The sequence below is a fragment of the Talpa occidentalis genome, unplaced genomic scaffold (assembly GCF_014898055.3).
Source record: "Talpa occidentalis isolate TD23 unplaced genomic scaffold, MPIMG_talOcc4v2.1 talOcc4.2, whole genome shotgun sequence".
Lineage (NCBI taxonomy): Eukaryota > Metazoa > Chordata > Mammalia > Eulipotyphla > Talpidae > Talpa > Talpa occidentalis.
The window spans coordinates 87,949,692-87,975,813 of NW_023602073.1; the positions used below are offsets into that span (position 1 = coordinate 87,949,692).

At 38.4% G+C, this 26,122-nt stretch overlaps 1 protein-coding gene across 8 annotated transcripts in view; it reads left to right on the forward strand.

Moving 5' to 3' along the window:
• MEI4 (meiotic double-stranded break formation protein 4) overlaps nt 1-26,122 on the forward strand; it is a 262,395-nt gene that overhangs the window by 83,973 nt on the left and 152,300 nt on the right. Inside the window, exon 6 of one of the 8 annotated variants that reach the window (XR_005127057.2) lies at nt 6,247-7,512. The exons of 5 other annotated variants lie outside the window; for them this stretch is intronic. Coding sequence is in view for 1 of the 3 variants with exons in the window: in XM_037519988.2 (XP_037375885.1) it covers nt 21,802-21,886 (85 nt within the window). In the remaining 2 variants the exon portion in view is untranslated. Of the gene's footprint in view, nt 1-6,246; nt 7,513-21,702; nt 21,887-21,999; nt 22,293-26,122 lie in introns of those variants that run through there. 2 more of the 8 variants (XM_037519988.2, XM_054698971.1) reach the window with 2 other exon arrangements.

Below are 26,122 nucleotides of genomic sequence, written 5' to 3' on the forward strand. Positions count from 1 at the left end.
GATTCTAGAATTTGCACTTTTAGCTACAGTCCTGAAAGGCTTCAGTACCTTTGATACAATAGAAAAAATGCAGTTAGTGGAATGAATAGCCAATTAGATAGAAGATATATGTGCCTGCATCAAAGACATCTTTACAGACACATCACCCAAAGCAGTGATAGTGAAGACAAAGATAAACAGCTGGGACTACATCAAATTAAAGAGCTTCTGCACAGCAAAAGAGACAATAACAAAAACAAAGAGAAACCCCACCAACTGGGAGAACATTTTTGCACCCAACACTAATGATAAAGGACTGATCACAAAAATCTGCAAAGAGCTGATGAGACTCAGCAACAACAAAGAAAATAATCCAGTCAAAAAATGGGCAGAAGAGCTAAAAAGAAACTTCTCTGAAGAGGAAATGCAAATGGCCAACAGACATATGAAAAAATGTTCAACATCACTTGCAATCAGAGAAATGCAAATCAAAACTACCATGAGATACCATCTCACACCAGTGAGAATGGCACATATTAAAAAAACTAGCAACAACAAATGTTGGCGAGGATGTGGAGAAAAAGGAACTCTTCTGCACTGTTGGTGGGAGTGCAAACTGGTCCAACCACTATGGAGAGCTGTGTGGAGATTTCTGGACCTACTAAACATAGAGCTTCCATATGATCCAGCAATTCCACTCCTAGGTATTTACCCAAAGGACACAGAAACATCAATTCCAAAGAGCACCTGCACCCCTATGTTTATAGCAGCACTGTTTACAATAGCTAAGCTTTGGAAACAACCCAAATGCCCAAAAGTAGATGACTGGATCAAGAAGATGTGGTACATATATACCATGGAATATTACTCAGCATTCAAAAAAGATAAACACATGCAATTTGCAGCAACATGGATGGCGCTGGAAGGGATCATGCTCAGCGAAATAAGCCAAAAAGAAAAAGAAAAATACCGGATGGTCTCACTCATAGCAGGAATCTAGAAAACTTAAATAAGGGACCAGGAAAATGAATATAAGAAAGTGAAAATCAAAATCAACAAAAAACTATGAACCAGAGACACTTTTTGGGGGGTGGGGGGCGGGAGGGGAAGGATTGGGGTCAGAATGGGGCGTTTGCAATTGTATGGGGGAATATAAAAATAAAATTTAAGATTAAAAAAAAAAAAAAAGAAATAATGAATAAAGGACTATAATCAGTAAAAAAAAAAAAAAGATGATATATGTGCCTGAAGCTTAAAGCAGAATTGGATTTCAAGATTTCAAGAAAGGTATTCCATACTCCCTTGCCATTCTCATCAAATATTTCTGCCTTATTACTCATATTCTAAAGACATTCAGACAAGAATTGATATAATCAACAGATGAATAAAATCATCCTTAATTCCACAGCTTTCTCTTACAAGCTTCTTCAACCTGCACTGCTATTTCTTACTTTTTTTAAATAAAAAACCTGAGTGACTTTCTTGCTTCATATCTGAAATTATTTTGGAATGTTTTGCTCCATCAAAATACTTCAAATTGAAATTAGCAATTTTAAAAGAACACCTATTTGGCACAACATGCTAAAATATTAATATTTCCAACAGATTTTTTTAAAAAGTCATTTCCAGAATATTCTTGATTCTTTTAAATTCTAGGACACATGCAAAAATATTTCCATGAGCATTTCCTGTTTTTTATTCCTCTCATCTATAGAGATGCTGAAGTAAAGCTGCACAACAGGGAACACATTGTGCAAAGCAGGAAAAGAATATTATGGATGTCAGAGGATGCCTTTAATAATGCACGGAGACATGGCAACTCTATGAAGTGTTAGGATAGGAACAATATATAAATGAAATTTTAGCTCTTCCAAATACGTTCTCATGCTTGCTGTATCTGTTCCATTAATATCCCCTACCAAAAGGAGAAACAAACAAAAAGGAGAGAATTTCTTGAGGATGGATTTAAAATAAAAAACATGGAGATGATGGGTGCAATAAGTTCCTGATGAGTTTACCATGAAAACAAACATTCACCCCAGCTGGCATTTTCAAAATTGTTTATCTGGGTAAGATACTAGATAGTATAAAAGGCAATCCTCAACAGGATAGTATTTCTAAAAGATAATAAGATAGTGAAATCACTGGGACAAAGAATTTTGTTTATCTCAAGTATGGTATCAGAAATTCAGTTTTCATTCTAAGAATGAAATATCATTTGCAAACAAAAGCTTCTGATTTTCAGTCTAATAAGAGCAAAAGGAACAGGTAAGAATTCAATAAATAAGAATGCAGTCATTTTTGATGAGTATACATGGGTCCAAGGATCTTTTCACAGTAAACAATTGGAAATAACTTTTGGAGCTAAGTAGTAGGTAAGAAAATGAACATTCAGGTGTTATTAATCTACTGGCACAGCTCATTTTAGTAACATTTGTTAGAGATATGAATTCAAAAATGGGGTGTGTGTATGAGTATTGTTTACTTCAAAAAGATAGCAACTTAAATTTACCAATAGATACTTTTTGCTACACATCCAGGTACATCAGGTCCTATTAGGCCTGGAACTGGGCACTTGTACTCCAAAACACTGCCCTTCTTGCCATACCTTGATTAGTCTTATCAGAAATCTGTTTTGGCATTGCCTGTTCCAAAAGCTTTCTCCAATTCCCTCTGCCCCCTGAGTCTGCTGGTCACCCCATGTTTCCTACAGCACCAGTGCTCTCTTCTTCTCCCCATTAAAACACATGCTGCACTGTAATGCTTGTTAATCACTCTGTGTTCCTCAAGAGACTGAGTTCCTTAATTGCAGTTCCTTTATTGTTTGCCCAGTGTTTTGCGTGCACTTTGAAGGTGTCCAATCAGTTTCCTAGTATGGGTCATCAAGAAATGAATACAGGGTTTTCAGCTTCCACTAGTAACCTATTTTTTCATATTATATATGACAGGAACAAATAAGGCAGCCTCATTCTTGTGTTATATCAGTACACTTAGATTTATAGCAAATGGAATACACTTGAATTTTATATGCAATCAACATTATACATTTATCATTTTTTCTTAAGATGGTCACATGTGACTTAAAAAATTTTATTCGTTTATTATTTTTTAAAGATTTATTTATTTATACAAGAACCGGGGTACAGGCGGTGGCCAGGGATCCAATCAGCACTGCAGAGGCTTCGGACAGCATCACAGCACTGCATTCAACCACCTGCACCACCAGGGAGGCCTTGACTTTTTTTTTTTTTAAAGCAATTGTGGCAATACTTTTTCTTGTCTCTAAAAGATAATGGAAAATGTAGAGGTTGTGCAGAAGGATAAAGAGACAACTCAGGAATTTGAAACAAATTGAAAATTAATGATACTGTTTGGGGCACAATTAGAATTTCAGGGAAGAAAGGAATTTTTGAGGTCATCTTTCCCAAAGCCTTTTTATTACAGAGAGGTAAAGTGATCTTCCCAGGGTCACAGTGCAATAAATGGTAGAATACAGATAAAATCCCAGGTGCCCCGACTTTAAATCCAGTGTCTTTTCCAGGATATCACAACTCCTTCAACAGTGCAAGTAGAAACTGCATGTTTCTGGATCCAACTTAACAATAGGAGCAGTATATAGTTATTGCTTTGTTTAATGTAAATCCAGGGTAAAAAGACTTTCCATTTTTGATGTGAATTCCTTGTGCCATAATAAGACAGTATCAGTGGAATCAAATGAATAGTTCTTTATATAAAGTTGTTTGGAATGGAGTATTGTGAAAAGTTAATATAACTGGAGTCATTTTTAAAATGGGATCAGAGGAACCACTGTAGAAAACAAGAAACAAAAAATGGTTTACTGTCTTTTTTAACTGAGCCAGGCCCTTGGACTGGCGCAAATGACCAGCATTCCAAAACCCTCATGGAGAATACCCTGTTTGAAAGGCTGACAAAAGAGAACTTTTACCTACTTTTAATCTGTGACCCCCTCCATCTGACCATTACCTCATCTCTGTTACCTTATCCTTTAGTACATCATCTTTCTATGTGAAAAACTCCAATTTTTGTCCCTCCTGGAGACACAATTTTGGATTTCTGCTTGAATTTGTGCTCCCCAAATTGTAATTTATTGATCCCAAGTATCATTTAATTGCCTTGTTAATGGCCTCCTGAATTTTTAGGACAATAATTCATAAATGAAAGCTGGCTACCTTGTAAAATACACAGGGATTTGGTTTTAGGTGTAGTAACTCTTGTAGGTTGTGATGAAATACAGCTGAGTTTCACTTAGCCCTGAAGGTGGATCATTGGGAAGTCTGATTTGATTTAGGTTTTCTGAACCAGATAAAAGTTACCTATCGGCCACATCTTCTTGTTCCAGTCATCTATTTTTGGGCATTTGGGTTGTTTCCAGGTTTTGATGTGGCAATATACACAATGGAATATTATTCAGCAACCAAAAAAGATAAACTCATGCCATTCGCTGCAACGTGGATGGAACTAGAAGGAATTATGCTCAGTGAAGTGAGCCAGAAGGAAAAAGAAAAATATCAGATGGTTTCACTTATAGCAGGAATATAGGGGAACCAAATAAGACATCAGTGTAAAAAAATAATAATAGTACAAAACACAACAAAGCAAAAACAGACAATTATAATCAGAGACATACTGCAGGGGAGGAGGAGGGAGAGGAATCAAAGGGAGGAAGAGAGGAGCACAGGGGGCTGAGGTGATGGTGCACGGGTGCATTGGTGAAGAAAACTCTATGGGGCCTATTCCTGCGGCGGTGGGGGGAAGCAAATATTGCTTAAAAATGAACAATGATGTAAAAAAATAAAAAAAAATAACGAAAAAAGATGAAAAAAAAAAAATAAAGTCAAGCCAGAAGGAAAAAGAAAAAGAAAAAAAATAAAGGTTATGTTTTGATTGTCAACATTCTAATACTGAACTAAGCCGGTGCCTTCATAGAGATTGAATGTTGTTGTTTCTGCTGTTTTCTGATATTTATGGCAAAACTTCCCAGAAATCTAAATTCAAGTAAAAATTTGGTAGTCTGTCATTTGGTTGATAGAAGGAAAGTTGGTGGAATCTCAGTAGAGCTCCTGAGACACTCCACAAAATTTCTCCCTTTCCTCTTGGGAAAGGCATTAGATGAATTTGTCCTATTTGGCTTACCTAGTAGAGTAAAACTAGAAGGGAAGCATTGTCACTTGGGAAAAGGTAACACTTTGACATGTACAGAAATGTTCACATTGATTTTCTAAAACATGTACACAAACTCTGAATACCTGATATGTACGTAAATTGTCAATGGTGAATGTTGCCTTGCAGTATTGTATAGTACAGAAATTGTTTCTGGAGAAAATAGGGAGAAAAGACCTCAACAGATTTCTATTGATGGAACTGTTGAGAGTAAAAATTTCCTACAAAGAACTGACTAGACCTGGAAACACACCTGATTTTTACTAAGTTTTCTTTGACATAATACTGGTAATTTTTTTTTTTTTTTTTTGCATTTTGTTCTGAGTCCACAAAGTTTTCTTCTTTTGAGTCACCAGGATTTGCAGCAATGTTGTTTTTGTTTTTGTTTTTATTTTTCCCAGCAAAGCAAACTTGTGTGCACATTTTCTCTCCCCTTGATACCAACACAGAATGAAAATAGTGGTAGTATTATTTTACTACTTATCTCAGAGTCTATTTTCCCATAACTTCCATAGGGATTTTGTCTGCTTAAACTCAAACAATTGGACATGAGTGTCATTGTGTGGCTTTGAATGGAATCTTCCAGGAAGTTGAAACAGAGCTGAACCAAGAAGAGGAGAACCTGATGCTTTGTCCATAGGTTCCAGAGACCTCCAAGGGAGGTGAGGAAGCTGCCTCCATGGGCAGGACTGGACAACCTGGAAAAATAAAAAGCCCTGGTACCCTCTAGAAGAGGAAGCCCAGATGGAGTCTGATGAGACCAACTTTGTTCTTGAAGCCTACATGGATTAGTTGTCAAGAGTTCGCTCTGATCCTTTATGGAGTATTCCAACAAAGCCAGCTAAAATTGCTGTTTAGTTATTCTGCCCTGTGATTTTATGCAAAAATAGGTAATATGGTTTAAAAGTAGATTTGGTTTGCAAACTTTTGCTACATTGTTGAAACAATTTGGGATCAAGGTTGAGAGAACCTGTTTTTGCATAAGTTGAATCAATTTTAATATTTTTCCTGTGATTTGATATATTTGCTGTTTTGTTTTGGCTAATGCTTATGCTTCCAGATGCCTTTTTTTTTTTTTTTTCCCAGCTTGGACTGATAAACTATTTCCCAGGAATGGAAGACTTTTGCTTTCCACAATGGACAATACCTGGAGAGACTGGTTTGCTTTCCAATGGGAACCCTGAGAAAAATTTTCATCTGAGCCGGTACCCCAGCATCCATACATTTGATCTTCAACACCATGGAAATGGTGGCAAAAAGTGAAAGGGGAGAATTGTTAGGGGGAAAGGATGTCCTGAGCTAATTACATACAGGCTTTGTGGATGCCACCCCCACTCCATCAAGACACTGGGAACTACAAATCCCAGGATCCCCAAAGGGAAGTTGCGAGGACCTAAGGGCAGAGTTAAGCAGCCATTTTCTCTGTTTGTAAATAAAAACTAGCCATGTTAGTGGGGTTGGGCACACTTGGCTGGTGCTCTTGGTCAGGAAGGTTTGGTCTTGGCTGGTCATTTGGGATTCCAGGTTGGCAGAATGGATAGGACACATTTAAGAATTTATCTCCTTCTTTTCTCTCTGAGTTGTCCATTTCCTCATTCCCCTTCCCTTGTAAATAAACCTTTTGTTAACCTTCAAAAAAATAAATAAAAAGTAAATAAAGTAAAAAAAAAAGTTGGAATGACACAGAGAAAAAAAGTTACCTATCTCAGTGTGTATAGGGAAGTGCAGGGGCATCTGCTTTAAGTGGGAAAAATGAAACTGAGAACAGAAAGTGACTCAGTAAAGGGATATTAGAAATGAGTTAGTTATACTAACTTCAAATGCCATAGTTTTACTACTTCAGATGCCTATGTGCCTGTTATTGGGAATGCTAATTAACTTCTGTGATTTGTTACTGGAGGTAAATAAAATAAGAATATTTATCACATATAATTGATGTGAGATTTATAAAAGAAAGTTTGCAAAGTCCATAGAAAGAGTAATACATTGATAAACTATAGATATTGTTACTTATTATTGTGTTCATTTTTCAGATTTGCAGTTTAAACAGCCTTGGTTGAAGTTTCCACACAAATAAATACCTGACAAAGAAAATGGAGTGGGAAATAATATATAAAATTTGTTTTTACCATATCATAACTCTATTTTCTTTCTGATTCCCTGGCAGTTTGTTATATTAAAAAAATATGATACAGTTGGTTTATCAAACTTCTATCTGAATGAAAACTGGATTTAGATAATCTCAACACAGCCTTTAAAATTTACATTTTGAGGACACACTGAAGTAAGGAGGTTATTCGAGGTACTTGTGATCTTTTAAATCTCTACTGCAACTTTCCATAATAAACCCTATTTGGAAAAGATGTGCTCAAAGGCAATTGCTTTCCGTGTGATTTTTTGGGTCACAATGTGTAGCAAAGGGTGTGGAAGCTTACTGGGAAAGTCATATTCCTTTGGGAGATCCAAATTTACTTGTGAATTCTTGTTACTAAGGATGAAAAGAATTGAGCATTTTCTTATGGATAGTAGCTTCTTATACTCTGTTTATGAGCAGAAAAAAAACCACAGCAATAAGAAGTACAGTAATCTATTTGTTTTTATATTTGGAGTTGCTAAAAACAATCACAATGCAAGGAAAGCAGGAATTCAGTTAATAATAATAATAGCTCTATTTAAAACAGTGTGGTACAAACTATCTGAGGTGCTATATGTGAATAATATATCATTTAATATAAGTACAATTATTATCATCAGCAATTTGTATATTAAGGAAATTGAAATTTTAAAATTAAAAAAATTTACCTTTGTTCAATCACTAAAGGACAAGACTAAATCCAGGTAATCTTAGTTCAGAGTTCATGCTCACTACAAACTATGCTTCCTATCAATGATAAAAAAAAAAAAAAAATGACAAATTCATCTCCACTGAGGATAAAACAAGTGTGTTGCTAGATAAAACAATGTAAAGATATATTTTTTTCTATTTCACAGTATTTTATATATATATATATATATATTTAACTCTGACTCTTTTTGACAGTTTACATGTCTTAAACCATATACTGTAGCATCTACATACTCACATCCCACTCTTCAATTAGTATATTTGCTACCACTCTGCTTTTTTCCTTCCTTGAGTATAATTAAGTTTCTTTTGAAATAATCTTAATGTACCTTTCTTTAACATGTTATTTTATCTGGGCTGTTTCACAAAGATTAATATTTCTGGTATTAGGTAAGATAAACATAGTGTCACATAAATTTTTCTGTTTTTTTCTCCAGTTTTATTGAAAAATAATTGACATACATCACTGTATAATTTTAAGTCATGATAGTTTAATGTACATATATCATGTCATTTATTTCCTTTAGTAAATGCATTTAAGGTCCATTCATGTTGCAAACAGTAGGATATTTTCATTTTTATGGTATGTATATAGATATATATCAAAACTTCATCCATCAATGGACATTAGACACATTTTTTTTAAAGATTATTTATTTATGCATGCACAGGCCAGAGATGCTGGGGGTGAGAGGATCCACCAGAGACAGAGCAGGGAACAGAATGGGCAAATTGACTGAAATACACTGCTGAGGGCAGCAGCAGGCAATACAGGAGAAGTCTGCCTCACCATGTGGGTTTCTCTCTGGCCGGCTGGGTATTGAACTCGTGCTGCAGAGGCTGATGATTGCTTCACAGTGTGGTGCTTTATCCCTTGTGCCACCAGGGAGGCCCCTATGCTGCACCTCCCCCTGCAGTGACCTTTAGGGCTAACCGGCCCTAGGTCCGGCTGGGCAACCAGCACGCAGGGGAAGAACAGCAAAACCCTACCTGCTGCACCTCCCCCTGCAGTGATCTTTAGGAATGGCTTTCGCCATGGTCCCTAGATCCGGCTGGGCAACCAGAGCGCGGGGGTGGGGGTGGGGGGGTGGGGGGGTGGGGGGGGAGAACAGCCTGAAGCAGAGGAAGTGCAGCGGAAGTTCCCTGAAAAGGCAGAAGCTTATCAAAAGATAACGACCACCAAGAACCACTACAAGAATGCTAAAAATCTTTTCCAGTCTTTCTAGAACTACAAACTTTAATCCCTTATCTGTCTTTCTAAACTTCCTCCTTTCTTCTACAATGGTCATTGTTTGTTATGTAGATCACCTCCCTGATGGTGATAGACTGAGCCCATGAGCAAGCTAATTTCTTTGATATTCATTCCTGTGCTTTTGGAAAACATATATATACTGGTCACAAACTCAAAGAAAATTACACTCAGATTTTCACTCTTGAAGTGTGTCTGTTTGTCATTTCTTTTGCCGACGCCCTGACCACCCTGCACGCTTCTCTCAACCCTGAGGTGGCCTCATCGTCTACTGCTGTGCTGGTCCGCGGCACCCCTAGACACTTTGTTTTATGACTTGTATATTATAAAGAGTGCTGCTATGGACATAAGAGTACAGATATCTTTTCATGTTAATGTTGCTTCCTTTGGGTTGGTTTTAATGTTTGTCTTTGATGCTTTGTTTTCTCTGTATTTCATATATAAGTGACACCATCCAAGATTAATCTTTCTAATTTTGGCTTATTTCACTTAGTATAATCCCTTCCAGTTCCATCCATGTTGCTGCAAATAGCATGACTTTATCTTTATGATTGCTGAGTGGTATTCCATTGTGTATATTCCACTATATCTTCTTGATCCCTTCATCTGTTTTTGGACTTAGATTTTTTTTAAAAGATTTATTTTTATTTATTTATGCATACAAGAACTGGGGTGCAGGCCAGAGGTGCAGGGGTGGGGTGAGAAGATTCACCAGAGACAGAGGGGGGAGCAGAACAGGCAGATCTACTGAAATACAGTGCTGAGGAGATCAGCAGGTGAGATAGGAGAGGTCTGCTGCACCCTGTGGGTTAGCTCCCTGGCTGGATGGGGATCAAACTTGTGCCTCAGTGGCTGGTGATAGCTTGCTAACGTTGAATCTTTAATCCTTGTGCCACCAAGGAGGTGCTGTTTTTGGGCTTAGATTGTTTCTGTGTCTTGCAAGCAGCACTTTTTTATGCCTTTTCTTTTTGATAAGGACATTGTGGAACCAAGCTTAGCCGAGGTTTCGCCATTTTGTATATCCTCCACCTTGCTATGTTAGTCCTTGTCCAGCCGCATTCCGGAGATAGTTTCAGCAGTCACAACCCTCACTCCACTTGGTGACGAAAAAGCAGACCACCCCAGCCACCAATGAGGGCAGTCCTATCCATAAATGGGACAGCATCTCTAACTGTCCAATCAGTTTGAAACTAACCGCGCGCGCCAAAATGCCTTTGTAGTAGCCAATGAGTAATTGCCAGCTTCTTGCAAAGTTCGCGTCACTCGCGACCCAATAAGATACCCCTGCTTCCTCTGTTCGGGGCTCTCGACCTCTGCCGTTGCATCGGTGCGTGTCGAGGGCCCGGTCTCGAGCCCGTAATAAACTCCCTTTTGCGTTTGCATCAGCTGTCTTTGGATTCTTGGAGGCTATGCTCGCCGAGTCTGCTGATCTTGGGCACAACATTTGGGGGCTCGTCCGGGATCGGCTAGCACAGACCCCAACCACCAAACGGCTGAAGGGAGCCATTAAAGCGCGCAGGTGAGTGGTGAAGTTTGAGTCTGCAGACCTGTAGTATTGAGTACCTGTATTTGTATTTTTTGTGCTCAGTACCTGTAGAATTGTTTGCAAACCTGTAGAAGTACTGAGTACCTGTATTTGTATTTTTTGTGCTCAGTACCTGTGGAATTGTTTGCAAACCTGTAATTTTGGTAGCCAGACGCTTAAGTGGATGCGCTGGTAGGTGTCTTGGCGTGGACCAGGGGAGACGTCCCCGGACCACCTGAATGGCTATCCCCTGTGGGGCAGCACTGGGGTAGCATTTGTATGGGGCCCATTTGAAAAATTTGTTTTTTGGTTCGTTTAGTGTGTTTGTTATTCTTAAAACTTTGGTGTTTGTCTCTACCCAGGGACCTCTAATTGGTTATCCGTACCCCTTGTGGGGCAGCACTGGGGCAGGTCCCCCTTTTGGGGAAAGTTCAAAAAAAAAAAAAAACAAACTAATTTTGTTTTGTTCCTGGTGTTTGTTGTCTTTGTTGCGTTTGTGTGTTCGTAACCATGGGTCAGGCAATGCCTACTCCACTGTCTTTGGACACAGTCAAGGCAAAAAGTAAAATACTGGGGACTAAAAAGTCACCACAGCTGGCTGGTAAGAAACGCTGCCTCTGATCTCAACAAGCAGCTGCCTGGACATTTTCTCCAGTGTTGAGATCACTGGTATATCTCTGCTGCCTTCCAGCTGTGGGAAAATTAGTCTGTCCCTTTGTCCACCTTAAAAAAAAAAAAAAAAAAAAAAAAAAACTGAAGTTTACTAAATTGTAGTTTCTCAGTGTTTTTGCAAATATTGGTAAAAATAACTGTTTCTTAAAATTAGTGCATGTGGCAAAAAAAAAAAAAATTCAAATAAAAATTAAGAGATCTCTTTGTTCTTGATTTTTGCCTCCGGAAAATTAATTGTAAATGGCGCCTATAAAAAAAAAAAAAATCCTAAATTTTAAAATTGCGATCTAAAATTGTAGTAAACAAAAGCTAATTCAAAATTTAATGGTTTAAAGCATACATGCCTTAAGGTTTAAGTGTTAAAAAAAATTGGTGCTTTGCTTTGTTTAAATATGTTTACTTGTGCTGTACGAAAAAAATAATAATTAACCTGGCCTATGCTAACAAACAAACTTACTTCTAGGCTTTTATCTAAACTTCTCTTAATAAGATCTTGTTCCAGGAAGACTAATCTACTTGTCTTTTCCCCTTGGAAAAAAACAATATATTCTCCCAGTAAAGGACTAGACTTCTTTGCAAAATTCAAGGTAACATCTAAAGCCATATGGACAAGTTACTAAAAAAAATGTATATAGTATTAGCTGTCTATTTTTTTTCCTTTTCTTTCTTGCTTTTGTCAATCTATCTGTAACAGGGTGGTCCCCAGGAAAGGGGGAAATTCCAGGTTCCCTGCCCAACCCAAGAAAGGGAGGAAGAAAGCAGAATTAAAAAAAAAAAAAAATCCAAAAGGAGACCTGGAGGAGGCCCATGGAGCCTAGAGACACATGAAAAAACTGCGCTTGCCTTTTGGTTGTGGACTAGGTAACACAGATGTGGGTGAGACCCGTGGGGAGGAGACAATGGCAACTTTTATATTGATTTTAATTTTGCTCTTTTCCTTCCGAGCTTGTCTGGTTGTTTCTAACCCTTTCCTGTGGGTCCTCTCTGGAAGAGGCCTTAAACTTGTGGCAGGCTTTGGGTCCTGGCTTGGGCCAATCCCATTTGGACGGAGTTTTACCCACGAGGGGACAGAATTTTACCCACTTTGGGTGCTTAATTTAGAAACTAAATTATTTGCCTTTCCTGTATTGTCTCCTAATTGTATTAAAGTTCCTTCCCATTAAAGTCTTGTATGTTTTGTGTTGATGCAGCTGATGGCAGAACCTATATAAAACAGGCAGGTTTGGGGGTCTGGGCTGCCCCTCTCCCTGCCCTGTAACATATCTAGTGCTTGCCTAAGAAAAAAGACTTAGTATATAAAATTGTTACAGTGGCAACTGTGAAGTTGACTTAAAATTCCAGTTCTAAGGAAAAACTAAAACTAAACTAAGGTTTTGCTAAGTTTAATAATAAAAATTTGCTAACCATTTACTGAACTTTCAGGTTTACATTTTGTTCCTTATTATAAGGAGACTAAAGTTTAATGTCATCTCAACTAAAAAAAAAATTTTTTTAATTAAAAATGTGTCTAAGTTGTGCATTCTAAAAAAATAATAAACAACTATTATGGTGTCTTACATGCAGAGATTAAAAACTAAAATGTAATAATTCTAAATACAAGTAAAGTAAAGGTAGTACCTTATACTGTTGTGCGTGTTTTAACTTCTTTTCCCAGGAGTCCTATATCTCTGTATTTTGGCCTTGACTCTATAAACTGTATAATGTTATAATTGTTTTTAATAGTCTGGACTCTGGTTAAAAATTAGTATAAAAATTTTAGCTTCTTAAGTAAATCTAAAAATTTCAGTTTTGTATTTTATGAAATCCTTTGCCTTTTTGGTAATGCATTGCTGGATTTTGGCAATTGCCTATTCATTGCTTGGTTAAAAAAAACCAACTATTTTATCCCATGTGCCCCTGGCAAAAAGGTGTTATATGCAAAAGTGTGTATGTAAAAAATAATAACATTTTAGACACAGGACAGGTAAACAAGGTAAAATAAAATAATTTATATCAAACACCTGTTTTATAGTTAATGACAAAAATGGTAAAAAACTAGTTAGCTTCTTCACAAAAAAGGCAACATGATAACTTTTGTGTTTCCTGTATTTTTCTCTCCAGTATTATATGTAGACACTATATAAAAAAAATATAATGTTTAATTATTCAAAATTGGGAGAATATTATTCACTGTTTTGGTGTCACTTAATATCCAAGTGGTCTCTAGTCTCTATTTTATAGAGATTGTATAAAACGTATAAAAATGTGTAATTAAAATATATATCTTTTAGCCATCCTTGTTCTGACATCAGGTGCAGGCTCCGGAAACTAAATCAAGGGCCTAAAATCCTTTTAACACTTTTATTAGACATAGCCTTCAAGGCCTACAGTAATATGGAGGGAACTTACTAAAAAAAAAAAAAAAAAAAAAAAAAAAAAAAAAAAAAAAAAAAAAAAAAAGGGAGAGAGGCAAAAAAAAGGGCCCAGTAGATGGCAGTTGCCATCACAGTATTCTGCCACCTCAGACTCACCCAAGGCCCCATGCGCCCTAGGGCATTCGGGACCTCAACCTCTCAATGGGCTGCCAGCTTGCATCCACTGCCAGCAACCAGGATACCTCAGCTGCAAAAAACTGTCCCCAGGGCCATGCCTTCAGTGCCATCATACAAGGCTCTGAAAAGGGGGACTGTCCCACTCTCCAGAGAGGGAGGGGGCCAGCCCAAACCACGGGCCAGGATGGGAGGACAGGCTTGACGGTCAACTGCCTCTGATGAAGAATCCAGTGCAGGAGAAGACCTCTGAAGAAGCCCAGAGGTGAGACAAGCTCCCCTGTTTACTGTTTATATGAATAAGCCTCGGGTGACCCTAAAAGTGGCAGACAAAAAGATCATCTTTTTGGTAAATAAGGGGCCACTTGCTCTGCCTTACTCCAATTCTTTGGATTGACCTACTGGTCGATTGTCTCCCTCACTAGTAAAGATGGCCAGACTGAGCCAAGACACTTTACAGCACTGCTACCTTGCTCACTATGAGGCTACTTGTTTGTACATTCTCAGTGGTTAAATAAAATAAAAAAATAACATTGTGTTTCTTTGTCATTGACAAAGTTGCACCAGACATGTTTATGAAAGTATTTCTTTAAGACCGTTTTATAAAACATAAAAATATAATTGTAAAAAATTTTTGTTTGCATGATCATGGTTGGCCAGGTCTCATTGTGCATTGATGTTGAGCATCAATTCAAAGGAACTGTTCATTGCAGATTTTAATTGGTACCGGTGAGTCTGTGATTTTGCAACTTGTCTGTTCACATTTAAAAAAAAAATTATCATGTAAAATTTCCATTTTTCTGTAAAAATAGGTGCAATAATAATCAAAGTTTTGATGTCCTGAGTCTTCATCTTGGAGAATTACCTTATTCTGTTTAAACTTAACATTTTATGCACTAACATTTAGAGGGCCTCATTTTAATAACTGCAGTAACATTAAGTATGTATAAAACCCTAAAGCCCTAGACCTGTTAATGGCTAAAGTTAAAAAAAAAAAAAAAATTTGTGACCTCCTTACTCTTAAACTGAAATCTTTTGTTTTTGTTTTTCTCTTGCTTGGGCCTTACATCCTCAATGCCTTCATCGAGGTCATTTCTCGCCTGGAGACCATCCAACTATGAAGCCTCCACTGTCCTTTCGAGGTCCCTTAGATCATCGCCCTGCAGTGGAGCCCTGACTGTTTCCCCTCATCGCCCACTTTCAGCAGGAAGCAGTTACTGATCAAAACGACGCCCCTTTTCCTAACTGCAGTTAGGGGCTCCATTCGCAGAAGGGGAGGAATAAGACATAGGGCAAGTTAGGGTAATTAGGCAGTTTTAGGGACAGTGCAGGAGGGGACCTCTGAAGAGTTTAGGAAGGCTTCAGAGATAACAACTAAAGGAATGTGTTAACGTTGGCCTTGGTTTCCTTCAAGTGATAACAGAGAGTGTTTTAATTGGAGCAGCAGACTCATTTATGCAAGGAGGAAATAAAAAGGGGTTAGTATTAAGACTGGTGGGCAGCAACCTGTTTTATTCAATAGCTGATGTTTAGTGACCAAATAAATAACTCTGTGACTGGCTAACTGGAGAAAAATCCCTTGTTTGAGCAGAGTAATTCTCATTTGTTACTGAAGATAATACCTCTTACTGACTAGATAGATGGTTTAAAGTCTGATTTTCAGAGGTCATGGTCTGAGATGACCCAGAAAAAGTCAGTGTTTTGTATAAGGATGGCAATTTTAAATTTTCCTGTACCTATAAACCTGTGAACACATTATGTGGCTGAACTTAACCATAATTCTGAGACTGACTAACGGATAAAAGGCTTGGTAGCTATTGTTTTCTTAGCTGACTAGCCGTTTTTCAGAAAAAAAAAAAAAAAAAAATGGGGGAATGTGGAACCAAGCTTAGCCGAGGTTTCGCCATTTTGTATATCCTCCACCTTGCTATGTTAGTCCTTGTCCAGCCGCATTCCGGAGATAGTTTCAGCAGTCACAACCCTCACTCCACTTGGTGACGAAAAAGCAGACCACCCCAGCCACCAATGAGGGCAGTCCTATCCATAAATGGGACAGCATCTCTAACTGTCCAATCAGTTTGAAACTAACCGCGCGCGCCAAAATGCCTTTGTAGTAGCCAATGAGTAATTGCCAGCTTCTTGCAAAGTTCGCGTCACTCGCGACCCAATAAGATACCCCTGCTTCCTCTGTTCGGGGCTCTCGACCTCTGCCGTTGCATCGGTGCGTGTCGAGGGCCCGGTCTTGAGCCCGTAATAAACTCCCTTTTGCGTTTGCATCAGCTGTCTTTGGATTCTTGGAGGCTATGCTCGCCGAGTCTGCTGATCTTGGGCACAACAGACATTTTAGTAAATGTGAGATAACATCTCCTTGTGTTTTTAATTTCTATCTCTTTAATGGCTAGTGAGAATTGGACATCTTTACATGTATCTATTGGCCTTTTCTTTGGGGAATGTATACCCAGGTCCTTTTGTCTAATTACAAATTGAATTATTTGCCTTTTTTCCTATTGAGTTGTATGAGTTCTTTATATATTTTGTATACTAACCATCTGAAAGATATATGATTTGCAATTTTTTTTCCCATTTTGTAGGTTGTCTTATCACTTTGTTGATGGTTTCTTTTTCAGTGCAGAAGTTGCTAAGTTTGATGTGCCCCACTTGTATTTTTTTTTTGCTTGTATTATTATTTTTGTTGCTTTTGCTTTATGTATCATTTTAAATGTCATTGTTAAGACTCATGTCAAAAAGCTTTAATTCCTGTGTTTTTTTCCTGGACATTTTGTAGTTTTTGGTCTTCCATATAAGTTCTTAATCCATTTCAAGTAACTTTTTTTTGAGTGGTGTTAGGTAGGGTTCCAATTTCATTTTTTACATGTGAATATCCAATAACTCCAGAAATTATTGAAGAGACTATCTCTTCTCTATTGTATATTCTAGGCTTCCATGTCAAATATAAGCTAACCTTATAAATTTGGGTTTATTTCTAGTATTTCAGTACTGTTCCAGTGGTCTATTGGTCTATTTTTATGCTAGTATCATACTGTCTTCATGATTATAGCTAACAATAAAGCTTGAAATCAGGGAGAGGCTTCCTGCTCTTTTTTTTATTTCCTTAGGATTTTGTTAGCTATTCAGGGTCTTAATATTTTCCCACTATTAAATCAACATTGTTGTATTTTTAATGGTACTTTAATGCTTACCAGAATTCAATTCTAAATATATTGATATTTCTGCCTAATTCCTGTATTTCTTTCATTTAAAATTAATCCTTTAAAAGTACATATTTTTCATAGCAACTGTTTTGACTTAACTTTTTTAAAAAAAGATTTATTTATTTATGCATACAAGAACTGAGGTACAGGCCAGAGGCGTGGCGGGTTGCAGGATCCACCAGAGACAGAGTAGAGAACAGAATAGGCAGAGTGACTGAAATACAGTGCTAAGGGGAGGGCAAGTCAGGAGAGGTCTGCTGTGCCATGTGGTTTGCTTCCTGGCTGGGGATTGAACTCATCATGCTGCAGTGGCTGCAGATTGCTTCATAGGTTGCGTCTTAACCCCTTTCACCACCAGGGAGGCCCTGACTTAATTTTCTTTGTTAGCATTCTTTATTTAGTCTTTAAGAAAATTACAATGAATCTAATAGTGACTGAAAAGTAAAACTATTCTTCGAACTCATCTGCATAGAAGGATTTCTTTTATATGCCTCTAAAGTTTCTTTTCCAAATTGTTAATTTGCCAAATTGATTTCCATGATAAGCTCAAGCTTCTTCTTTTACTTGATTTGTTAATAGAGCATCTTTCTTTCCTAATAGACCAAAAATGTCTTCTGTGGCATTTATAATTTTAGTGGAGTAGTCTAATTTGTTCTGTATATCTTCATCACTTCAAGCAGTAAAGCCATAAAAACTTTATGCAAAAAAGCACAAAAATTCACTAATGTGCTCTTGGAAAACAACTGATGCTAAAGACTGAGGATACAATCACATTAATTAGGAAGCAATATTCAAGAGAAAAATAATTATTCATTTTATACATTGATTCCTATTGATTTTTTTGGTATGTTTCTTCTAAGTACCTAATGTTTTCTGTAAATTCAAAATAGAAATTTCCTATAAAATACTTATAAAATTCTCAAATACAAGTATTTAGGTAAAATAACATCCTTAGGGGAATAGCCATATTTCCAGAATGTGATTTTAAGTATATGAAAAAAATGTAATTCATAGTTGTTAAAGTTTCCTTTTCTTAGCCATATTCCCAGTTTTTTGATTCAATTTTTTTCAACTCTAAACTTTAAGATTCAAAATTAAATGCCTTAAAAACATATATTTCTATTTTTTATGCACTTATATTGTTTAATGGTCTTAAACACTTGCAAGCTTTCATGCTTTTTTTTTTTTAAAGGCAAATATATTGATAAAGGATGGGAAAAAGTTGCAAGGTAGTATCTGGACCTATGCTAGTAATTATGTAAAAGACAGTATAGATTATTAATTTTGTGTTAACAGCAATTGAAATATTGAAAATAATAGTATGTAGGATTCTGTGAGAAGTTATTGACTCCAATGACCACAAAATGTAGGCTGTTACCACAAAATATAACACTGTTCCCATCTAAGGTTTTATATTTTACATGGAGTTAAACCATTTTTCTTTCTGTTTTTATTTGGATCCTGAAAATTCATACATAGGTATCACAAATAATTGTCTGTGGTATAAAGATTGGCATTTGATGAATTTGCTCTCTAGAAAATGTTACATGAGAGAACTATAATTTCCAAAATATTTTGTTCTTATCAGTTCAAGACTCCTTCTGCATTTAAGTGCATTGAACATTGGGAAAAGTTAAAAGACCTTAGCTATATCTTCGTACATTTTCACCTTCTTCTGTTCTTTATAAATGCTTGAGAAGTTGTTTGGGTTGTGACCCACTGAGCTGGATTACAACATTTTTAGAAAAATAGTTTCTAAAAGGCATAAATAAAATATTGAAGATACTGGAAATCCAGTCATTTCTTTATTCTTTATTCATGTTTATGCCTTGATTACTTATTATATTCCCATTAGGAATGAGTAATATGACTACTTGTACAATTTTCATGAAAAATATACTTTTGTAAAATCCATAACCACTCCATCTTCAGAAATACCCCAAAATATATTAATGTTACTGGGTTAATAGGTAGCTACCTGAAACTTAGTAAGAAAGGATAGGATTTTGTTAAACTTGACTGCATTTTTCCAATGCAATTTCAGGAATGATACTACAGTATTTTGATATTTGTTTAGTCATTTATTTTAATTACCATACAATAATCTTGCCTAACTCAGTACCTGGCACATAATAGCTCAATTCAATTTACATAATGAATGAATTAGTGGAATTGAAACGGATTTCACAGATGTAGCAACACAAGACAATTTTGCAACATTTCCCTTATTTGCCTGATTATTTCTCTGGTAGGTGAATTATGATTGAATTTTACATTTCTCAGGTAAGAAAAGAAGTACAATAAACCATTAATTTAGTGTTCATTAATTTGGAGCTAATTTAAACTTGGTTTATTTGAAATATACCTCTACAGAATTAATGAAGAATGATATGTTAAACAAATTATAATAGACTTATCATAGCTGAATCTCTATCAGGCAGATGATTTGAACAATGATGACTAACATTTTAAAGAACCTACAATAACTGATTGGGTATAAATGGATGTCTTAATAAAGGTTGAACCATTTAGTAAAATAAGAGGAACAAACTTACAAGTTTTTCCATGTTTTATTCTTTTTTTGTTGTTGTTGTTGGGCCCTCGCCAGCGGCCGGGGGACGAACTGGTGCTGCAGAGGCTGCGGGCAGCCTCGCAGCCCAGCACTCAACCGCTATGCCACCAGGGGAGGCCCTCCATGTTTTATTCTGTAAATATGTTTTCAGAGTTCTATGCAGTAGCAACCAAAGGCTGTGTATAATGCTAAAGAAAGCTACAAATAATCTGTCTTTTGGGTGCTTAGAATCCAGTTGAGAATCAAATATAAAGAATTTTAGAATGAGGTAAGGCAGAAATAATTAAGAATATAGATTTAAAATATAACATGAAAAGTAAAAAATGAGCAATATCACTCTATAACAGTCACAATTTCTTACATGAAATAAAAATTTAACTTTTGGAAAAAGAAAAAAAATGATTTATTTTATTGCTGTTTATTTAAATTTATTTTTAATAATCTATCAAAGTAACATTGCGTTTAACATCATTCACAATTCTTTATGTATCAACATATACACCTCATCTCCTTTGTATTAGGAAGTTAAACAAGGGGGACTATGGTTGGTACTTAGATAGGGAAAAATTACTTTAGAATTTATGTTTCAAAAATAAATAAATAAAAATTAAGTTAAAAAATACATGTTTCCCCCATTTTCGGAATTGCCCCTGTGTTAGGCAGGAGATGAGTTCTGGGGAGTCTCAGGAAACTCCATAATACTGTACATTAGCTCAGGCTGAGGCCTACCTAGTCATTATAAAATAGAAAGTGACATTTTTTCCACCGGAGATGTGAGGCAAGCCACACTCTGATAGTGACTGTCCCTATCTCTAAGAAGGAAACCCTCCCCAATACAAACTTGAGATGAAATAAAATCTTCACCACTAACCCTTTAGGCTAACAACACTCTAGGCTAATGATACACAATCCATCACGAAGAAGTCACAGGCACAGGATCGCAAGATGGAAAGATAGAATGATCTTTTGGAAAGATGAGCGCAGACAAGACCTCAGCCCTTTAACTATGCTGGGTTAAAACTGCTGAAATAGAGCCTCGATCCGGGCCTCGGAGCAGCACATTGATCCTGTGCGAGGCTAACTCCCTAATGCTAAATTGCATACATTCGTATTTGGTACCTGCAGGACTGGCATTCTCCATGATTTCTATTTCTAAGAGGACTCAAGAGCCCATAGTCGGGGAACTAAAATCAAATTTAATCAACGCATCTCTTTCCATCAGAAGTCTAAGGATTTTTTCTCCTCCTTCTTCAGAGGTCTAGATTTCACTTTCCAGGCAGGAAACCCAGGGGGCGCACTCCTGGGGAAAGGACCCAGCTTTCCTTTCCTGCCGCAGAACCTTCAGAAAAGGGAGGCTGGGGGGGCATGGTTTGAAAATGAACAACGATGTAAAATAAATAAATAAATAAATATATATATATATTATTTATGTATACAAGAACTAGGGTACAGGCCAGGGGTGTGGGAGGGTGAGAGGATTCACCAGAGACAGAGCAGGGAACAGAACAGGCAGACTGATGGAATACACTGCTGAGGGGAGCAGCGGGCAAAGCAGGAGACGTCTGCCGCAACATGTGGGCTCGCCCTGGCCACCCGGGAATCGAACACGCGCTGCAGAGGCTGCGGACAGCTTCACAGCGCTGCGCTCAACCTGCTGCGCCACCGGGGAGGCCCTAAAAAAATACATATTTTTTAAAAATTTTAAAAGGAAAACAAATGAATAAATTTGATGAAATAAAAAAGAGAGAGAGAGAGAAAGAGAGCAAGAACGACGGGACTCCAGCCCAGAGATCCCCCCCCCCCCCCCGTTGGCTCGTCTCCGCACCGGGCGGAGGCGCGCTCTCTCCACGCCTCGGAGCAGCCTCCGTGCACGCTCGGCCACCAGCAGCCAACCAGGCGGGCCCGCCGCGGGGCCTTCTGGGGCTTGTGGTGTCTGGGGCCTCCTGCCAGTTCCTGGGGCAGGAGCTGTGGAGCAGCGGAGCTGCGCTCCAGAGCCCACTTCTCTGCGTTCACTCTGACCTCCCCACCGCCCTGGGTAATGGCTCAGAGCTGCCCCAGCGCTCCCTTCTCCTGCAAAGGCGCCAGGTGGAGGGCTCCCTCTTTCCTCTGCGGGAATCCCGAAGGTAGGTGGGGAGAGGCACACAGCTCCCCTCCCCCACAGCGCCGGTCTAGTCCTCCTCCCCGTGTACCACGTGTGCTTGTCACGCGGCGCGGGTGTAGACAGGGTTGCCATGATTCACAGCTGTGTGGAACTCTGCACACGCTGGGGGTTTAGCGTGGTCTGATGAAGTTAAGTTGCGTCTGCTCAGAAGCTTTGGTGTTCCTGAAGGATGATGGCCCTCAGATATGTGGATTTCGCTGATTATCATGCTTCTGAACAAAGTCAAGCCTGAGGTGACCACCAGAATGGTTGCTAAGGCTTCCTGGAGGAGCAGCCAGCGTCTTGAGGATACTGGTGCACTCGCAGGCCCATCTTTTGAGCAGATCTTTTATTGAGCACCCACTAGACTGGAGGAACCGCCGAGTGCTGTAGGTATCACAGGTGGCCCTGTGAGGTCTGCTTTCTCACAGACCTCAGGGGCTCCTGCTTGAGATGGATGGATACATAAAAACGTTCAGAGGAAAGGGTGAAATTGCGTTGGGAGGATCAGATTTTAAAATGCTGTGGGGACAGAGAAGCATCATGGAGAAGATGGCACTTGGAGGGATAAACCAGCAATTTGGAAAATAGGGGAGAGAGTGGGGTCTGTGTTATGAATGAGGGGTTTAGGAAGAGTGAAGGCAAGAGGCCAGGCATGCTTGGAGAAAACGGAATATTCTAGTGTTTAGCCTGCCTGAAGTGGCAGGAAATAAGATGGGCGCAGTAGCTTGGACTGAATTAAAAAAGGTTTGGAGTAACTTTGTAGTCTGGAATTGCAGAAACACATTTTGGATTTGAATTTCATCAAGATCCATAGATCACAAAGAAATGTGCTGTTTAATATTCATTAAAATGCTCAGAATGTAGAAAAAACTCATAATAACATGGACTGTTCATGAGGAGTGTATATTTTTCAATAACAGTATTTGTGTCAATTTAATTACCTACATTGATCACTTTCTTGGACTTGTTTGTGTTGCCTTTTTTTTTTCTTTCTAAAGTGGAGAGATTTATAGTATATCATGTGGTTTCAACAAGACTTAGTGGTTTGGCAGATATTTGTGAGTTGCTGTCCACTTATTCTTGATTTTATTTGGGAAGACATACTGTTTCAGCAGGACTTTACATGAAGGACAATAAAAAGCATATATAATTTGGAACACATATAATCTGGATGACTTTCAGAGCAGGAAAATGGACGACTAATAAGAAAATTCTGAGGTAAAATTTGGGGTTGACCGTCAGGGCATTAATTAGTGACTTAGAATGTTTTTTTTTCTTTAAGAATGATGGTATGAATACTAGTGTTTGGAATCAGCTTTCCTACCTAGCATTTTAGAGGCTTTGGTAAAGCTTTGAAAATGTTGCCTTATATATGTTTTAACATAAAAATATCTTAGGACGCCAGTGCATATTGTTGTAAAGAACAGAGGGGTTTTTTTGGGTTATTTTGAACTTTATTTTTTTAATTTATTTTTTAATTTAATTTTATATTTTTTTACATCATTTTTCATTTTTGCACAATGTATGTGGGTTATTTTAGCTCTTCTAGAGGGCACAGGTATTTCACTGCTTACAAAGATTTGAAGCTGAAGGTCAGAATAAAAATTTAACGACCAGTTAAATTAGTCTGGGTCACTTTGGAACATAATGTGGTAAACATGTGATTGCGCTGTGAAGAATGCATTGGAGGAGCTGAGAGATTAGTCATAAGGCAGATGCAGAGATATCAATGGTTTTTGAGGAAAAGATAGATACATATTTAAATATATTAAATTATAAAAGTGATGGCCCAGGGTATAGAAGACTGTTGGGGGGCAATAGTGCCACTAATGTCAGAGAGCAAGTGTAGAGGAGTAATTAGGGTCAGATACTACAGAGAAAGATTGAGGAGGATTTTCAAGAAGCCTTGAGATTTGTCAATTATGATGTCATTTCCAAATTAGTAAAACAGCTGTGTCACGTGGGGGAGTCATTGGTGAGGTTTTCTTCACCCCCCCCCCTTTTTTTTTGTTATATAGCTGAGCGCACCTTGAGCTTGATATATTGAGAGGTATAAGTACAGAAGAAATTAAAGCAGAGAGGAGATGGTTGGTGGAGAAAATACAATGAGTTAGCATGCCATTAGTGCATATTCTTAGAACATTGCCCATGGTATATCAGTGTAGAGGCAGGATGACACACTTCAGGATTTCTATGATTGGAGAAGATGGGGTAAAGGAGAGTCCTGGAGCCCTCTGTGGCTTTTTCAGGCTTTATTGAAATTTTACCAGGGACACAGCAGGCAGGGGTGCTGGGTTTGGGGAGAGCAGGCAGCAAGAGGCTGGCGGTCCTCCCAGGCCCCAGCAAGTCTTCATTCTATCTGGGCTCTCCGGTGATCTTTGTTTCTGCTTCTTTGCTTCTCTTTCAGCTTCTCCTGCTTCTTTCTCAGCTTCTGCTGGCGTCCCCATGATGCCGCCCTTAAAAAGCACAGTCTTAGCCCAGGTGAATCCCATCTACCTATGGCCACACCCTATTCCAGGTGCCCGCCGTCAGGCATCATCTATCCTGATGGCAGGAGGGCAGAAAAGCCTGACATTTTTCCTTACCCTACAGTGAGATAATCCGATATTTTTCTTTTTCTTTCTGGCTTACTTCGCTGAGCATGATCCCTTCTAGCTCCACCCATGTTGCTGCAAATTGCATGAGTTTATCTTTTTTGGTTGCTGAGTAATATTTCATTGTGTATATGTACCACATCTTCTTGATCCAATTATCTATTTTTGGGCATTTGGGTTGTTTCCATAGTTTAGCTGTTGTAAATAGTGCTGCTATAACCGTAGGGTGCAGGTGCCCTTTGGAATTAATGTTTCTGTGTCAAAATGATTAAAGAACTAGACATAAGACCTGAAACCACAAAATATATAGAAGGAAATATAGGCGAAACACTACCTGACATTGTAAGGGCAGGAACAGGCACAGTGCAGGTTTTCTGATCCAGCAGATTGGGTAAAGGAGGAATCAGAGTCCTTAGTGGGTTTTTTTTGCAGGCCTTTTATTGGGGTTCACCAGGCATATGGCAGGCAGGGGTGCTGAGGGGCCGGGAGGCTGGCAGTCCTCCCAGCCCCCAGCAAATCCTCACTCTATCTGGGCTCTCTGGCGTTCTCTGCTTCTGCTTCTTCTCAGCTTCTCTCTCGGCTTCTCTTTCGGCTTCTGCTGCTGCTCTTTTGGCTTCTACTGGCGTCTCCATGACGCCATCCTTAAAAAGCACAGTCTTAACGCAGGTGTACCCACTTCAGGTGCCTGCCATCAGGCATGCATTCAAGATCACAGGGTTCCCTCATCTATCCTGATGACGGGAGGGCAGAAAAGCCTGATATTTTTTCTTTACCCTACAGACATGCACCTCAAAGACATCTTTACGGACACATCACCCAAAGCAGTGATAGCTAAGGCAAAGATAAATAGCAGGGACTACATCAAATTAAAGAGCTTCTGCACAGCAAAAGAGACAATAACCAAAATAAAGAAAAACCCCACCGACTGGGAGAAAATTTTTGCATACAACACTAATGATAAAGGACTGATCACAAAATCTACAAAAACTGATGAAACACAACAAAAACAAAGTAAATAAACCAATCAAAAAATGGGAAGAAGAACTAAAAAGAAACTTCTCCAAAGAGGATATGCAAATGGCCAACAGGCATATGAAAAAATGTTCAACATCACTTGTAATCAGGGAAATGCAAGTCAAAACTACAATGAGATACCATCTTACACCAGTAAGAATGGCACATATTAAAAAAAACTAGCAGGAACAAATGTCAGGTGAGCATGTGGAGAAAAAGGAACTCTCCTGCACTGCTGGTGGGAGTGCAAAATGGTCCAACCACTATGGAAAGCTGTGTGGAGATTCCTCAACCTACTAAGGTAGAGCTTCCATATGATCCAGCAATTCCACCCCTAGGTATTTACCCAAAGGACACAGAAATATTAATTCAACAGAGCTTTCTTATATGCTAGCAGAATGCTTAAGATCCAGCTTGCTTACTGTAGAGTAAGGAAAAATGTCAGGCTTTTCTGCCCTCCCGCCATCAGGATAGATGATGGATCCTTGCAGTCCTGAATGCATGGCTGATGGCGGGCACCTGGAGTAGGGTGTGGGCCTAGGTAGATGGGATTACCTGGGCTAAGACTGCTTTTAAGGGCGGCATCACGGGACGCCAGGAGAAGCTGA